The sequence below is a fragment of the Lissotriton helveticus genome, chromosome 9, assembly GCF_964261635.1.
Source record: "Lissotriton helveticus chromosome 9, aLisHel1.1, whole genome shotgun sequence".
NCBI classification, from domain to species: domain Eukaryota; kingdom Metazoa; phylum Chordata; class Amphibia; order Caudata; family Salamandridae; genus Lissotriton; species Lissotriton helveticus.
Window position 1 is genome coordinate 276,427,103 of NC_136070.1, and position 18,900 is coordinate 276,446,002.

At 45.7% G+C, this 18,900-nt stretch overlaps 1 protein-coding gene across 2 annotated transcripts in view; it reads left to right on the forward strand.

Moving 5' to 3' along the window:
- Positions 1 to 18,900, forward strand: part of ADCK1 (aarF domain containing kinase 1) — an 855,153-nt gene that overhangs the window by 485,822 nt on the left and 350,431 nt on the right. For both annotated transcript variants that reach the window (XM_078659980.1, XM_078659979.1), the window contains exon 5: positions 16,954 to 17,112. In XM_078659980.1, coding sequence (XP_078516106.1) covers positions 16,954 to 17,112 — 159 coding nt within the window. The remainder of the gene's footprint in view (positions 1 to 16,953; positions 17,113 to 18,900) is intronic.

An 18,900-nucleotide genomic window follows, 5' to 3' on the forward strand; every position in this document is an offset into this window, starting at 1 on the left:
ATTAATATGAAAATCAGTTTACTCGCTTTGCAGCGGTGTCACACTGCAGCATGTTTCTGACACCTTTAGGGGATGGTTTAAGGTACTAGCCTGGCAGAGTTACAATATGCTTATCTGGAGATCATTCAAAGTTATTTTCTGTAATAAGTTTTGAAGTAAACTTCATAGTGATTAACATGACCCTACTTCTTGTTGCCAGTGCTTGTTTAGTTTGCAGGCATGTATGGTTCGTAATGGTGGCATGCATTTTAGGCCTTCATGCAAGTTAACTTATTTTAAGTTTGTGTGCTGGATGAAACTGAGTGAATGGTTCTCTGCCATAAGTGTACTTGGCCTGGATTTTAGGTCCCCTTTATCTTGAATTTTCTTTCGTCATTTCGTGCCAGCTAACAGAATATCTATGCACAAAATTGTCACACAATTTCTGCTCATGGTAACATGAGCTGAAATTTCTCATGCTACTATGCAAGCAGTTTTGGTAGAAGTGGATTCTCCATTCTCAGCTGACCATCCACGATAGCTGAAATATGCTTCCGAGGTTGGCCTTCTATACTTCCGTTGGTTGACCTTGTATACGTCCGTGCTCGCTGAATTGAAAAGTAACATGGGTTGTTGCTTCCATGCTTCTTAATATTTTGTTTTAGCATGCATTGATTTTGGCTTCATGTTGGAAGCTCAGGATCCGAGCACGTTGGACCCCATCTGCCCCTTAGACTTAGGGGGAAAGACCCCTTTTCTTGGAGGCTGGTTGCAAGGGTGTCTCCTGAGCTCTGGGTGAATCCATTTCCCCTGCCCATGATTGTAGAATCGTTGCCATGGATTCTGCTCTAGATATAAGCAGGGCCCTTTGTTCCCTTCTCATCCTTCCAGCAAGCTGAAGGTGCCTGGCTTCCAAGGAAGAATCTACAGAAACTAAAGTTTATGTCCGCTATTTCCAAGGTAGAATGTTTTGGGGTGCCAGTGCAGAGTCCCCAAGTATGGTTTGCCAAGATTGGCTTCTCCTCAGAAAATTGAAAGAAAGCGCCACATATCAATTGGAAGCTGCCTGTCCTGCTCTCCGTACAGTAAACATGTGGAAGGGCGAGATTTTGATCGATACCTTAGCACTATTGATCCAAACCTCGATCTGGTCGACTGAACCTTTGTTGCCTGTCTTTGAGGAAGAAAGTGCCTCTCTCCCAAGCTAGTTCTCCCAATAAAGGACCCCACTCCAAAAGATCACAGACAACTTCTAGCTTTCAAAAGTTTATTGTAAAGATATGATAAGCTGCAAATACAGGCATCTCAGAATGAGATTCACGAGATACACAGGTCCAACTACATACATGTGCTCTCTGAAAGCCCTCAGACGAGCAACGGAAATTACTAACACAAGTTCTAAGAATAATAAAGCTATCAGCATTGACGCATATCTCTCCTTCATTTAAGTTGGAGGAAAACACACAGGTTAGGCTGTCCCTACCCTGCTCTAGATGGTATCCCTACTTAACCAAATCCCAACCTAACAAAGGTGTCAGCAGTGAATGACCCCCAAGGGAAGTCACTCACTCTAAGTCTCTTGATGAAAACCTATAGTTCTCCAGTCATGACCCCTCTCTGCCTACCCATCAGCTCTCTAAAGGGTCCTCAGGCATCTGCTCTAACTCCACCCAGGGGTGCTGTCCCTAATACAAAAACAGTCAACAACATTTGAGACGCCCCTCATGAGACGCCCCTCACGTGGTGTAGCTTCTGGCTTTTTCCATGCTGCTTTGTATTGGGCCTCATACGTTGGAGTTGACCTTGCTTCTCAGACTCTTCTCCGGCCCGCTGATACCCCTTAAACATTCCAGAACCCTCCTCCATGTCTGGGCCGTCTACTGAACAGACCTCTATTCATTCATTTATAATTGGATCCCCCCTTTTCCCTTGCAGACAGACATCTGCAGCCAAGAACCCAACTCTCATAGACTTCCAAAAAGGTTTCGCAACATTTCTCGGCCCAGACATGTACGTGTAAATCAATGTTAAAACATTTCAGGCCTACAATATTTCTCATAATGATTATAGCATTCAACTTCTTCATTAATTAAAGCATGTTAATACTCTTATTCTATTATTCAGTAAACACATCTATAAATCATGGCCCATTAATGCAATAGCCAAAACATTATTTCAATCTATGTCGTGAAAAGAAACACCTTCCCCTTCCCTTCTAGCTCTGGCCCTGAGGCCTACCACATTCTGCGTTTAACCACATGCCATCTTACATTTTAGCAGCTTACACGACATGAATTCAGGAATAATCACATCTAATAAAATCATATAGTGTCACACATTTCTGTATTAGTTCCACTTCTACTTAAATCTCTACATTAGCTATACATTCAGAATATAATTGCAGATACTACTAGCACTCATGGCATTTCTCCTCATGATTTGTGCTTACTACAGGTAAGTGTGATGTACTCATACATTTAGGTCAGTTGCGCTCTCTCAGTTCCCCCCTTTGATGACCTCTCGGGGTCATCACTAACATTTAAACTGCAGTTATTGCTGGCATAACTTGTCTCTGCGCTTCCAGAGCCCTCAGACTCCTGTACTGATTATCTTGTATGGCAGCCAATCTCTGCAGCTGCTCTCTTTGGGCCCTTTCTGACCTTCTTGCTCTGTACCATTTGAATACCCTCACCAATCCCCACAATATAATCCCACAGATCAATATTATGATGATAGGTTTTAGTATATACCACACAAAGCTTTTGCCTAAGGTGGAGATCCACCCTCCAACTTCACTCATTCCGTGGCCCACCTTTTCCCAGACATTTTCTCTACTCAAGTCTTCGATCTCCTTGTGAATATCAGTTATGTTCCTAATAACTTTCTCAAGGGGCTTCGAATTGTCTGGAATGTAAGTGCAACATTCCTGGACCTTCAAAGCCTTACAGACTCCGCCCTCTTTTGCTAGTAGGACATCTAACGCAAGACGGTTCTGAAGAACCATAGCCCTTATCGATTGCATCTCTCCCTCTACCAGCATTAAGGACTGAGCAGTGCTGGCAGACAACCTGTCGACAACTGTTGCCAGTCGTCTAATTTTAACATCATTAAGGATTACTCCTAAAAGAGGGAACATAGCTCCAAAGACATCTCCAACCATTTCTGCATCTCCTATATCTCTCCTTCCCCTCGATGATGTCTTGCCCTCGATGATCACTAAGTCTTGTGCATGATATATTTTGGGGAAGACAATTGCTAGGTAACATGATCCATACCAGTTGTCAGGTAGTCTCACGTAGGCATTTCTTCCACATACAAAATACACATTTGGAATCACTTGCATTCCCTTCAGGAAATCTTTAGTATAGTATTCTATATTGAAAGCATGTTCACAGTCGACTTCTCCCACGTATACATTTTCATAATACGTTTTGGCTCGGTGAAGACATAGCTTTCCTCTCTGCGTCTTATCTAAAGCTATTGGACCACTACTACCCTTTCTCTTGTGTGTCTTCTCTTCCTCGGTCCAATCTGTTTTCCATTGTCCTGATTTTTTCAAAATCTTTTGTCTCCTGTAACGATCATCCACCTGCCCTATGAACTTCTTCTCGACTTCTGACACCTTGCATGTCAGGTTATTTCTACGGGCATGTGAAGTATCTAAGGTAATCCAAGGAATGAAGAACTTGGCCAATCTGTCTTCACTCTTCCAGTAGTCCCATTTGTTCATCTGCTTATAATTTGGGACTTCCGGCAACACTGAATCATAGTTGGAGAAATAGTATTCAAAACTATCTCTCTCATAAAATATACTAAGCAATAAGCTACATGTAATGCCATATGTCAGCGGGAGGTGATGATATCTAATGCCTTCATCTACAGACGCCGGCAACTGCATGCAGACGTAACAGTCCTTAACCTCCATGGCATCCACGTATTCATATAAGAGTTTAGCATAAGCATTTGACCTAAAGTCTCCTTGGGACTCATCTACGTGTAATCTGCGGGCTTCTGCAGCTAATAACGCTTTCTCTTGAGTGTTTTCCCTTTTCTCACCAGCAACAATGGGTGTAAGCGTTTCTACAGACTTCACATCAGTTACCTTCGCCTCTTCCTCATGTCCCTGTACATAAGAAATTGTTACCACTAAAGCTATTAATATTATCACTCCTACTATTAGTGTACCTATTATACATTTAGCTCTGCGGTTCTGGGTGCCGGCTTCCATTTCGTCAGACAATATGGCTCTCTCTTATCTTGGCACAAAGTTCTTTTCTTCTCGTTCCTTTACAGTCTCTTTTTAATCCTTTTGTCTTTAGAATCCACACAACTGGAAGCTGACAACCTTCTTCGCAAAAGTCCTTTAACAGTTCAATAAAGACAACCCTAGCCCTTCTCCATCAACTCAAGGGAAGTTCCCTAATATTCTCTGCTTCCTGGGCGCTAGGTAATCTTCTTTTTCTGCTCGCTTTATTTACAAAGTCCTTTAACAGTCTACTATCAGGTTTGTGCCTGCAGCTTCGATAGCAAAGTTCAGTATTTCCAAACGAAGATTGTGCTCTTCATGGGCTGTTATCGTTGTACCAAAGTCGGGGAATTGCAATTCTGAAAGAAACATATGTTTTAACTTGCTGAGGCGGGGAGGTCTGGGGAGCATGAATGTTAGTGACCCTTCTTGTTCGACTCCGGGTACCAACAGTCGTATTTCCACGGTGACGATGGGCTCAGAACTGGACACCACCACCGCTCGAATCCTCCCTGTCTCCTGCTTCAAAGACATTTGTCGCCAGATATGTCCACTCAGGTGTGGAGTATCTTCTGTTAGGCACACGCACTCTTCTTGACCTTCTTCGGTCCGGTGCTTCAGCGCCCTGAGCACCTTCTTCCGGGTCTGAGTCTTCTGATATCGGAGGAAGGGTTACCTCTGGAGTTGACCTCAGGCTAGAGCTCCTTCTTTGCGGCCAATTAGCTTCTCCACGTACCCTTCTACTCCTTCTCCTTCTTGTCTGTTCTCGCTCTCTGTCAGACCTGTCAGTGTCTGACTCGTACTCCCAGCTACTTTCTCCTTCTGTAGCGTCGTCTGTTTCGCTGTTGTACTGACCGTCCTCAGCTTGGTCAGACTCGTTCCCTGCTTCCGCTGGCACCTCTTCAGCTTGGCTAGCCCCCTCTATGGCTTCTCGGTCCTCTGCTGGACGTCTATCCGAGAGAGGAGCTGTTTCTTCCCGAGGTGCTGGAACCCTTCGCGTATGTGACGCGTGGATCCAATTGGGCAGGCCTCCCACCTTCACAGCCGTATTCGCAATCAAGATGATCTGGAAGGGCCCACGCCAACGAACATCCAAGCAGCTTCTTCTCACATGTTTTTTCACCAGGACCCAGTCCCCAGGATACAGGTCATGGCACGGGCCCTGGCACGATGGAACCTCGGCAGCCTGCACCTGAAGGGACACAGAACGAATGGCGTCAGACAGCCCCTTACAATAGTCCAGGATCATATCATCTGTGATATTTAACAGTGCAGTAGTTGGGACAGATGGCAGCCTCATTGCTCTCCCCATTAACACCTCATGTGGTGACAACCCCGTTCTTCTGTCTGGGGTACTACGAAGGCTCATGAGGACCAATGGCAGGGCGTCAGGCCAACTCAGGGTCGTTGAGGAGCACACTTTGGCAATTCGGGCTTTGATCGTGCCATTGATCTGCTCCACAATTCCTGAGGCTTCTGGTCGGTAACTACAATGCAACTTCTGATCGATATTCAGAGCTGCACAAATCATCTTCACAAGCTCGCTGTTGAAATGCGTTCCCCTATCTGATTCCAAAGAGGCCGGCACCCCGAAGCGCGGAATGAGTTCCCTAAGCAGTAACTTGGCCACTGTGAGGGTGTCGCACCTACGTGTAGGGTATGCCTCAACCCATCTGGAGAACACACAAACAACCACCAGGACATAGCGGAGGCGGTTGCATCTCGGCATTTCAATGAAATCTATCTGCATTCGATTGAATGGACCTCCAGACCTTCCTATGTGACTCAGTGCAACTGGTGTTCTTTTCCCTACGTTCAGCTGCTGACAGGTCACACAACGCTGGCACACTGCTTCTGCTGCTATTCTAAACTTAGGATTGTACCAAGTCTGTCTAAACACTCTCAGCATAGCGTCTCTCCCTAAGTGTACGGGACCATGTATGAGTCTGGCCATTGGACTCACCATCTCATTGGGCAACACTGCTCTGCCATCTGCTGAGACCCAAAAATGGGACTCACCCACTACACATCCTGCCTTTTCCCATGTTTCTTTTTCAAAATCAGGAGCATTTTCTTGCATGTTTGCCAGTTCATCCCAAGTATCAACAGTTTCCAATATCATGGCTAATTCAGTCCTTACATTTATTCCACCCACTTCCACCTCTGTGAAAGAGTACCCTTGTTCTGCGCAATACCGCGCGACTTCGTCGGCATATCTATTGCCTTTCGAGACGAAGTCCTCATTTCTGGTATGTGCGGTGCACTTTACAACTGCGATACCTGCTGGACATTGCAACGCCTCTAACAACAGGCGCACAAACTCTCCATTGCGAATGGGAGAGCCTGAAGAGGTCATGAACCCTCTTTGAGACCATAACTGCCCGTAATCATGAACCACCCCATAACCATATTGGCTGTCGGTGTATATGGTGACTCGAATTTGATTGCTTGCCAAGCAAGCACGTGTCAAGGCAATAATCTCGGCTACCTGAGCGGAGTGTACTCCTTCCAGGCATCCAGCTTCTACAACTCCAGCAATTGTACAAACAGCATAAGCTGCTCTCAACTGCCCAACTTCGTCTCTTACACATGAGCCATCGACAAAGAAAATTTCGTCTGGGTCGGTCAGTGGCTCATCTACGATGTCGGGTCTGGGTTTGGTGCATAGTTCAGTCACATCGAGGCAGTCATGGTCTGTACATTCATCATCATCCTCGATATCATTTGGGAGTGGCATCAAGGTGGCAGGGTTCAAAACAGAGCATCTCTTGAGGGTCACATTCTCTGCAGCAAGAATAACTTGCTCATAGCGCGTGAGCCTGCTGTTGGTCAGATGCTGTGTTTTGGTCCTGGTCATCAACAGTTCAACAGAATGGGGCACGCACACCTCTAACGGGTGCCCCATGACGATATTTTCACATCTCTCAATGCTGACACCCGTTGCAGCAACGGATTTGAGACATCCGGGCAACGCTGCGGCTACTGGGTCTAAAGTAGCCGAGAAATAAGCAACTGGTCTACGGGCATTCCCATGGATTTGGACTAACACAGACAACGCGCAACCTTCTCTCTCACAACAGTAAAGAAAAAATGGTTTATTGTAATCAGGCATTCCCAATGCCGGAGCACGACACAGGTCCTCTCGCAGCTGTAAGAATGCCATCAAACAGTCTTTGTCCCATGGTACCGGATCGCTCACCTCCTTGTGCGTCAGTTTTTGCAAGGGCTTTGCTTTCAGTGAAAAGTTCGCGATCCACTGTCGGCAATAACCCACCATCCCTAGGAACATCCTGACCTCTCTCTGTGTCTTAGGCGCATTCATTTTCATGATCGCCTCTATCCTGTCTGGTGACACCTTTCGTTTGCCTTTCTCTATTCTGTGTCCCAAGTACTGCACTTCTGTCAGGCAGTACTGCAACTTTCCCGGGGACACCTTGTGCCCATTGGCAGCTAGGTGATTTAACAAAGCAATGGAGTCCTCCCTGCAAGCTTCTTCTGTTTCTGACGCCACGAGGAGGTCGTCTATGTACTGGACCAGAACTGACTTCTGGGGCAGCACTAGACTTTCAAGATTTTTCTTCAAAAGCTGGTTAAAGATCGATGGGCTCTCTGTATACCCCTGAGGGATACGACACCATGTTAGGACGCGATTTTCCAGCTTAAATGCGAAAAGAAAATGGCTTTCTTCGTCCAGAGGGATCGAAAAGAAAGCCTGACAAAGATCGATCACAGTGAACCACTCAGCTTGGAATGGAATCTGAAACAGTATCACTGATGGATTCGGTACCACTGGACAACACGAAACGACTATGTTATTAATCTTTCGAAGGTCCTGTACTATCCGGAATTTCCCATTTGGTTTCTGCAGACCCATAATCGGGGAGTTGCATGGACTACCCACGATTTCTTTCAGTATTCCCTGTTTAATCATGGACTCGATTACGGGCTTTATGCCTGCAATCGTTTCTGGAGTCAATTTATATTGGGGTGTTCTTGGGAACTCAGCATGCGGTTTCACTACAATTTTCACTGGGTCCACCCCTTTGACCAATCCTATCTCTTCCCCAGTGAAATCCCATACTTCTGGTGCCACTGTCTCTCTCAAGTCCCAGGGGAGCTCATCTACTGTTAAAGTAGGGTACAGCTCCACGCATATTCTTGAGTTTGCAACTTTGAAGTCTGCGTCATCATCATTGGTCAATACCTCCACTCCCTGAGGTGTACAGTATATTGTACAATTCAATTTACACAACAGGTCTCTGCCTAGCAGACACACAGGACTTGAATCGCAAACCACAAACTGGTGCTCATCACTGTACTTCCCTATTTTCACCTGTACCGGTTCTGTCAATTGGCTGGTTATTCTCCTGTTTGCGACCCCCACCACTTGTATGGTCTCTCCAGACATGGGCAGGTCTGGAACTGCAGCTGATCTGATCGTGGACCTAGTGGCTCCTGTGTCCACCAGAAAGGTCGTGGGGCACCCTGCTACTTCTGCTTCGACATAGGGTCCCCTCTGGTCCACCTCCAAGGCTGCCCCGAGGGTGCAGTCTTCTCTTTCCACTCTCTGTCCGGTTAATGGGTCCACATAATAGCACTCTTCTCCTTCTACAAACAGGGGCATCTGTCTATAGGTCTTACCCATAGTCCCTACTCGAGGAGGTTGCGGGAACTGGGCTCGGGGAGGAGCCCCCCCTTTGAGCACCTTTCCCTGGTATGGCGTCACCCCTCTTGTAGGCGCGCTCTGGACCTCTTCCTCCTCTATCTCTTGCTCTCCTATCTCTACATTGTAGGGACACTCGCGTTTCCAATGCCCCACCTCGTTACACTGGTGGCACCTCGTCGTTTTCTTCAAGGCAGCTATGTCTAATCTGGGTCTAAAGGTGGAACTCTCCTCATTGCCCTTGTTCTGACTGTACTGCTTCTTTCCTCCTGTACCTGTTCCTTGCTGCTGTTGCTGCTGTCCCCCCTTTCCTGCTGCCTGCATCTGTACCACCATCAACTTTTCTTTTAGTTTCTTAGCCTTGGAGTCTATCTCATCACAGCAGTACCTGGCATACCTCAGTATTTCGTCTAGGGGTTTACTTTGCCAACAAATCGAGTGTTGCTGAATCATTAAACTAATATCCGGTCTCAGTCCCAGGACGAACTTGGACACGAATTGCCCTATGTCTTTTGGATCCATTACATCCAGGCCGCTATACTGTTTAAACGCCTTCAGCAATCTCTCGTAATATTCGTGGACGGTCTCTTTGGGTTCCTGTCTGGTTCGGTCTATTCTGACCCAATCTATGTCTTGCATTGGCACTTTCTCTTTCAGCCAAGTCATCACTCTCTCGAATTTTGCCATCACAATCTCGGACGGCCCATTAGTCTTAGCATCTCTCTCCGGCTCCGTTGTGGGCCACTCAGCGCTAACCTTGCATGCTGTCCACAGATCTCCTGGTACTACAATGTCGAACAGCGTGTTCAGATCTATCCATAGGACCTTTGAGATTTTTACAAATCTCTCGACTTGCTTGTACCACTCCACTGGGTTTTCCCGCAATTTGGGGAAGGAGGTGGTAAAAGCAGCTAAATCTCCCCTACTCCAAGGGACATGCACATAGTTCCCATTGGCGACTTCACGCAAAGGGTATGCTTCTATTCCCTGCAGCCTTCCTGGTGTCATACCAAGCATGCTTCTCCTGCCGGTCCCTTTCTTGGACCACCTCTCTTCCCACTTATCTAGTGCCCTCCATGTCCTTATTCCAGTGATCAGTTCCCTTATGTGCGTTTTCAGCCCAATCGTTCTCCTCTCATCTAGGTCTCGATCTGTGTAATGTAGCCTGTGGTTACCCTGTAATGCTTTGGTTCTTGACAGGTCCACCATATATTTGCCTGCTAGTTCGACTAACTTCTCATGGATTGCTCTCGCTTTTCGAGTGATGTCCTTTGCCATATACAGTATTTCATCCTGCTCATACATTTCCATTCTTTCTAAAGGCAGGGTACCATCTATCATGTCATCCAGGTCTGACCTTAAACTGGCGACATCGAGTCTCTTAGCTTTTATCTCAGCTCGCAATATGTCTTTCGAAGGGGGCTCACTGGTCTCCCTACCATCCCAACTCCGAGCTCTACGTTTGGGCTCGGGAGAGTTAATGAGTGCTCTCCCTTGCTCCCATCTCTCCAGGTCCCATGCTCGGCCATCCGATCTTGGAAGGTGATGGAACACGGGCCTGTTACCCCCACTCTTGCTCTGCCCACTCTCTCCTGCTTCTCTCCTTGCACCATACTCCTCTCTGTTATTTTCCCTCTGGTCGCTACTCTCCCTTTGCCTAGTATCGCTCAGTATCCGATACGATCCTTCCTGGTTCCCCATATTCCCTGGGCTGCGCTCATTTCCGTCATCACAGGGACTATGGTGCGACCTCTCACAACTCCCATTCTGTTCTCGGGTGCCGGGCACACAGTGTGGACACTTAAAGCTGTTTCTGTACTCTTGCGCTCTCCTCTCCCCTTCACTGAGTATTGGGCGCGCCACCCCTCCAATCTCGGGGCCCCCGTTTTCCAGGTCTGTTCTATCTCCACTCCGGGCCCAATGGGTGACTCCCCTACTATCCCTCTCTCTACAGTCCCACTCCGGGCTGCTCTCCCCAGCCCCGCAGTGAGTCCGAGCTCTGCTGTCCTGACTTTCCCTTTCAGCTTCTGCAGCTATGATGCTCTTATGAGCCTCCACTGCCTCATCCCACTTCTTCATGTACTCATTTAGCTCTTGAAAGGATTTTCGTCCAGTTCCCCTCAGATCCGCTGGCCATCTAGGGCCCCTAGGATCCCCTCCTGGGTCCCCTGCTGTGTGCATCGGGGTGCTCCATTCTCTTGGTATCGGCATCTGACTTGGGGAATTAATCGTATCGTTCCTCCTTGCCGTCTCTGCTCTTTCTCTGTCCTTCCGTACCCGTTCTTCCCCTCTTGCTCTCTCTTGGTCATATATTGATATTATAGGACCTATGGTAACAGGTACCTGTAGTGCATCTGGTAATCTGTAGGATGTGGCGCACTCCGTTTCCGGCGCTCTTTGTACCACAAACCTCCCGACTACCTGTTGCACCTGACTAGGCTGGGACAGCTCTTTCTTTGCCTCGGGATCCCACTCTGAACTGGGAAGCGGTCTATGCTCTCCTGCATTGCCCCCCTTTTCTCCTTCACTATGCTCGACCTCTCCCCCTGCTCTATTATACGGGGGTGGCCTGTCTGTCAATAATCTGTTTATCAGGCTGTCCTCTGTTTCGCTCTCATCATCTTCTTCTAGGGGGCTTTTATTTCCGGGCACCTCTAACACCGGGTACAGTTTATTTACTTCCATGTTATGCACTCTCCATCTTTTAGCATCCGCATCCCACCTGGCATCCTGCACTGCCCTTACCGATCGTTTCACCCTTTCTTGTCGTCTGTTCATATTCTTTTCATGCGCTGCCCTAATCCATGCATCAAGAGCTTCAAACTGGGTCGGTCTAGGCAAGGGTCTCATTGAGGTCATGACTGATTTTAATCGATGTAACACCTCTAATCTGAACGTCCCGTACTTCGGGAACGTCAGTTCCTCATTTCCTTCCGTAATCTTACTCCACTCTGATATCCAAAGGATCGTATGCAACCCAACATTCACTGCCATGTAACGAGCTGGCGTACCCTCCGGCGGGGCTTCTTCCCCCTCATACGATCCCCGCTTCTCTTTTTTGAACACCGCTCTCAGCCATTTAAAACACTTCATAATTATACGCACAATATCCAGCCTCGCTACTCTGTTTACTTCCTGATGACAATCCACCAATCCTGTCGCGGCTTTGCTAACTTGGCCTATCGCAGCGCGGTCTTTCTCCGGTCGGCCAATCACGTCGCGACACTTTCTGACGTCTTTGCTAGCTGGCCTATCACAGCGCGGTCTTTCTCCTGTCGGCCAATCACGTCGCGACACTTCCTGACGTCACTTTTCTCCGCTTCGCAGCAGCACCCCTCCTTTCTCAACTCGTCTCCCGGTCATGCATGCGTCCCATTCATACACCGAAAAATGACTACTTCCGACCAAGCGGTCACTTCCCTCGACTGTACGTCCACAGTCTATATGTAATTGTCAACACAACTGACGAAATGTCTATCGTCTCTCTGATAGGTTGCTTACACACACACAGTAACCTCCGACCAGCGTCCGTTACTCACGCACTCACTCTTACGTTCCCCCTATCTCGGTCTTTCGGGTGATCAATGGTACCTCATGACCCCCTTCACACTATTTGACAATTACTCTGGGTGTCCGATACACCCGAACCACTTAAGCTCTCCTTGAACTTAAGATTTCCACCGGTTGCGCGCGCTCACAACCTGTTCCACAGTCACTCTACAGACATTCAACTCCGCCAGACATTACAACATAGATACAATACAAAAACACCGCAATCTAACACGCATGACCCTTTATACTCACTCTCGACCGATACTGCTGCTTTTTCTGTCTCACGTCATCCGGATCTTCTTCAGCGGGCGGTTCTTCCGATCATCGATTTCTAGGGGCCTTGGGGTAAGCTAACCTGGCCTAGGTCACCGTCCTCAAGAAGGCAACCATCCTCTATAGCTACCAACTGGAAGGGCGAGATTTTGATCGATACCTTAGCACTATTGATCCAAACCTCGATCTGGTCGACTGAACCTTTGTTGCCTGTCTTTGAGGAAGAAAGTGCCTCTCTCCCAAGCTAGTTCTCCCAATAAAGGACCCCACTCCAAAAGATCACAGACAACTTCTAGCTTTCAAAAGTTTATTGTAAAGATATGATAAGCTGCAAATACAGGCATCTCAGAATGAGATTCACGAGATACACAGGTCCAACTACATACATGTGCTCTCTGAAAGCCCTCAGACGAGCAACGGAAATTACTAACACAAGTTCTAAGAATAATAAAGCTATCAGCATTGACGCATATCTCTCCTTCATTTAAGTTGGAGGAAAACACACAGGTTAGGCTGTCCCTACCCTGCTCTAGATGGTATCCCTACTTAACCAAATCCCAACCTAACAAAGGTGTCAGCAGTGAATGACCCCCAAGGGAAGTCACTCACTCTAAGTCTCTTGATGAAAACCTATAGTTCTCCAGTCATGACCCCTCTCTGCCTACCCATCAGCTCTCTAAAGGGTCCTCAGGCATCTGCTCTAACTCCACCCAGGGGTGCTGTCCCTAATACAAAAACAGTCAACAACATTTGAGACGCCCCTCATGAGACGCCCCTCACGTGGTGTAGCTTCTGGCTTTTTCCATGCTGCTTTGTATTGGGCCTCATACGTTGGAGTTGACCTTGCTTCTCAGACTCTTCTCCGGCCCGCTGATACCCCTTAAACATTCCAGAACCCTCCTCCATGTCTGGGCCGTCTACTGAACAGACCTCTATTCATTCATTTATAATTGGATCCCCCCTTTTCCCTTGCAGACAGACATCTGCAGCCAAGAACCCAACTCTCATAGACTTCCAAAAAGGTTTCGCAACATTTCTCGGCCCAGACATGTACGTGTAAATCAATGTTAAAACATTTCAGGCCTACAATATTTCTCATAATGATTATAGCATTCAACTTCTTCATTAATTAAAGCATGTTAATACTCTTATTCTATTATTCAGTAAACACATCTATAAATCATGGCCCATTAATGCAATAGCCAAAACATTATTTCAATCTATGTCGTGAAAAGAAACACCTTCCCCTTCCCTTCTAGCTCTGGCCCTGAGGCCTACCACATTCTGCGTTTAACCACATGCCATCTTACATTTTAGCAGCTTACACGACATGAATTCAGGAATAATCACATCTAATAAAATCATATAGTGTCACACATTTCTGTATTAGTTCCACTTCTACTTAAATCTCTACATTAGCTATACATTCAGAATATAATTGCAGATACTACTAGCACTCATGGCATTTCTCCTCATGATTTGTGCTTACTACAGGTAAGTGTGATGTACTCATACATTTAGGTCAGTTGCGCTCTCTCACATGCTAGCCTTTTATGCAGTTCTTTAGGAAACCATGTCTTTGTGTGACCCTGCATGTGGCACTCTTAAAGCATTAGCACAACCATTGTTGCATGTTTACTTCTCAGCTGGAAAGAAAGTCAGGTGTAATCCCTTTTTGACTGCCTGCTGACCAGACTGTAAGGAGAGTCGCGAGGAGGCCTGAATAAATATACATACAGAGCAATCTGCAAAGTGGCGTAAGTGGCAGTCTGCTCTGCCCCAGAGACCCACCCGGGATGCTGCAGATGATATGGAGGCCCTGAGAGATGAAGGACGCTGCTAAGAAGAAAAGTACCTGTAATTGCTAAGGAGGATTCTGCTTGGCAAACTCGCTGTTACCACTGTGACACTTTCTAAAGTTTAACCCATGAATTGCCTTGAATGCATCACTTCCCTCAGCATTCTGCTTGATCCTGCCCATAGGTTAGAGCCTTGCTGTCTATTCCTGTCTTAGTTGCTGCAGAGGTGTCTTCAAAGACACAAGGAGTCCTTAGTTTCATAGGATTTCATATTTGGTCTACTAAGAAGCAGCAGTACATGCCCACTACATAGACACCATTCTGTTGTGCTAGGATTCTTGCTCATCCACCTGCAGAGTCAAGGAAACTAAAGCAGTGTCAGTGTTAGCAGTAGGGTCTAGTGCAAATGGAACTGCCCCCTACTTCCTACTTTACTCCAGGATAGGACAAAAGGCTTGGGCAGCATGGGTGCATCTATCATTCCAGTCACTTTGCACTGGGGTCCCATCTACTTGTAAGTTTTAGTCTGTTGGTTTTCTGTGGGTCTGAATGCAGAGGTTTACTGGTACCTATGCAATTGTGTACCTTGATAACTATGTGTAGAGAAGTAAAGGAGCCCGGCTAGGACAGTGGAGCTACATTGCTTCTTCCTGTCTACTACCTACACTGCTGTTAGTTTTTTGTTAACTTGTTGGCAGTTATTCCCATTTCAGGGAATAGAAGACCTTGGGCCAAATGTGCTATTCCCATTTTCAAACCAGTATGTGCATTTTGCACACCGACTGGTTTGCGAATGGAAATGCAGTTTTTGATGTAGCTTGTGCACTAAGTCCCACCCCAAACTGTCTATTCACAGGATTCATGAAACAGCCTGCCTAAGGAATATTTATTTGGCAGTTCGCAATTTGTGTCCCTCTGTGATTGGTTGCAAGTGCAGGGAAAGAGGCTTTGCAGCATTGCATTGGTGTTCTCAAACGGGAAAGATGTTCTTAATAAAAGCAGTCAGTGCAGGTTTAAGGAACTGGTCCTGTTTTATAAACAAAATGGTCCACTAGGAGCAGCAGTTCTATGTCCCTGTGTTCGCATTCTCAATCTAAATGGGAAATATTTTGGGCCTGATGTACAAAACCCTTTTGTGATCGCAAGCCCTACAATTCTCAAGATCACAGGTTTTGTGCATGCAAAAGGCTTTCCTTTGTGTACAAAACCTCTTTTACAAGATGGAAAACTCTCTTGGACTCGTGAAAAGACTTTTAAGATACTTTTCAAATAGTAAATAGGAGGTGATAGGAGGGTCCAAGACATGAAGGCCACAAGGAGTCAATAGTGGGGCTGGAGGGGTTACCTAAGAGCATCAACTCGGCCTTGTCCCCATTTAATTTGAAACATGTACAAAAAAGACCTAGACCTTGTCGGCACTTATAAGTTCATCCTTTGCGGGTACACCAATTATTGCATTATTATTACAAAAACGTACTCCCCTACCATTAGTTATTGGGGTAGTTGGTATATCCTAGAATAGTGCCTCCTTTAACAATCGCCCGTTCCCAAAAATGGTAAAATTCAGTTGCGAGACAACTGAATTTTACCATTTTTTGGGAACAGACTTAATTCCCTAAGTGGAAGATGTCCCACCTGGGCAACTTCCTTTTTCAGAAGCAGATGCCACCCCCTTTGAGGTGTCCATATCTGATCAATGGTTTGTAACCACAGTTGTGGTGATCACCCATTGATCCACCCCTTCCTAAATTTCAGATAGGAAGGGGATGCTTCTGTTACACCCCTTCCTATGTGCAATTAAGACAGGGACACAGGCGCCCTTTTACAAGTTGGAGGCTTGTTGGAGATACTGGGCCCAAAGTTTTTCCTTGGAGCCCGCTGCAAGTTCTGCTGAATGCCCTTGTTGCTGCGTTGTCTTGATTCCACCTCAAGCCTTTTTCTTCCTTCACCTCTCCTGTCTCCCCATCCCACTGTTGAGGGTTCTTTTTCATGCCAACTTTCCCCTTTGTTACTGATTTCTTTTATTTCTTTAGTTACTTTGTTCTCCTAGTTTTGCCTTTCTCGCTTTTACTCTGGTTTAACATTTGATGATCAAAAAACAAGTCCCAATCCCCAATTATGAGTGTCGATATCCACCACGTTAAACCACCGGCACAAATTAACCATTGCATGCGTAAACGGTCAGAGATTTCTTTAAGAACATTCTGAAGGATCAGAGTACTGGCTTGCAGAGAACAGGAGTCCAGTACAATCTCCTGTACTGCTTGATCTACACAATCTTGTGGATTGTTTACTATCTCCCCGCGGTAATATGCAGCGTTCCGCAACTTCATAGCTAGCTTTGAGGTCAATAAATAAATACCAGTACATACGTACATACATGCATATATACTGCTTGTTGTTAGTGTGATGACTTATACCTACCTCTATTCTGCCGACAGGTTGGGGAGTTGTTTGCGTCTTTTGAGGAGTCCCCCTTGGGAGCCGCCTCTCTGGCCCAGGTGCACAAAGCCGTGCTGCATGATGGGAGGACAGTGGCAGTCAAGGTGCAGCACCCAAAGGTGCAGGCGCAGAGCTCCAAGGACATCTTTCTGATGGAGGTAGGTGCTGCTGCTAGTCGAACCTCATCAACTCGTAATGAACAACTTTGATTCTGCCTGTTTGCGGGATTAGACGTTTGTGTTTGTCTGCTCTGTGTGCTGTTTCATTCTTATGTATTAATTACCTTGGTAAGTAACAAGCATTTGCAATGCAATAGGTCTCGCATTAGGAAAGTTTGAGTTATTGGTATTGTAAATGACACATTTTTTATTTATGTGTTGGTTTTGAAAATAGCGAAATTAAAAGCTTTGTCATTTACAATGCCAATACTTTTAACTTTCGCAATGTGACACCTTTAGCATTTGTAATGCAATATGTGTTGCATTTACGTGACTTAGATGTATTGATATTACAAATAACAATTGCTTTCAATTTTTTTAAATAATAAATACTTAAATAAAAGTTATTGTAATTTATAATGGCAATAGTTTAAACATTTGTAAATAACTTTTGTGAAGATTATGTTCAGTGTATTTTATTGTGACGAAAATCCAAGAACAGAAGTCAAATATTAACATCTTCTTGTGACATTTGTAATAAAGCTTGAAACATTATGAGAACATATTTGAACCAGTTGTTGAATGGTTGCACAGATTGATGTTGTGGTGGCGCTGAGTGATGTTGTTGCGACGAGTGATGCCGTGGCGTTCAGTGATGCTGTGGTAGCGCATAGTGATGTTGTGGTGCCCCTGAGTGATGCTGTGGTGGTGCTGAGTGATGTTGTGGTGATGCGATAGATAGAGTGTAATTATGTAGCATATAATTATGTGGCACTGAGTGGTATTGTGTGGAGTGTATGTTGTATTCAGTGGAGTGTAATTATGTGGCATTTAACTACGTGGCACTGAGTGGTATTTGGAGTGTATGTTGCATTGAGTGCAGTGTAATTATGTGGCGTGTAATTATGTGGTGTGTAATTATGTGGCACTGAGTGTTATTTGGAGTGTATGTTGCGTTGAGCACAGTGTACATATGTAGCATATACTTATGTGGCACTGAATGGTATTTGGAGTGTATGTTGCATTGAGTACAGTGTAGTTATGTGGCGTGTAATTATGTTGCACTGAGTGGTATTTGGAGAGTATGTTGCGTTGAGCGCAGTGTAATTATGTAACATATAATTATGTGGCACAGAGTGGTATTGTGTGGAGTGTATGTTGTAATCAGTAGAGTGTAATTGTGTGCCATGTAATTATGTGGCAATGAGTGGTATTGTTTGGAGTGTATGTTGCATTGAGTGCATTGTAATTATGTAGCATATAATTATGTGGCACTGAGTGGGATTGTGTGGAGTGTGTGTTGCATTCAGTAATGTAATTATGTGGCACTGATTGGTTTTGGGAGTGTATGTTGCATTGAGTGCAGTGTAATTATGTGGCGTTTAACTATGTGGCACTGAGTGGTATTTGGAGTGTATGTTGCATTGAGTGCAGTGTAATTATGTGGCGTGTAATTATGTGGCACTGAGTGGTATTATGAGTATTGTATGTTGTATTCAGTAGAGTGTAATTGTGTGGCGTGTAATTATGTGGCACTGAGTGGAATTGTTTGGAGTGTATGTTGCTTTGTAATTATGTAGCATATAATTATGTGGCACTGAGTGGTATTGTGGGCAGTATGTTTTGCATTCAGTAGAGTTTAATTATGTGGTGTGTAATTATGTGGCACTGAGTGTTATTTTGAGTGTATGTTGCGTTGAGCGCAGTGTAATTATGTAGCATATAATTATGTGGCACTGAGTGGTATTGTGTGGAGTGTAAGTTGTATTCAGTAGAGTGTAATTGTGT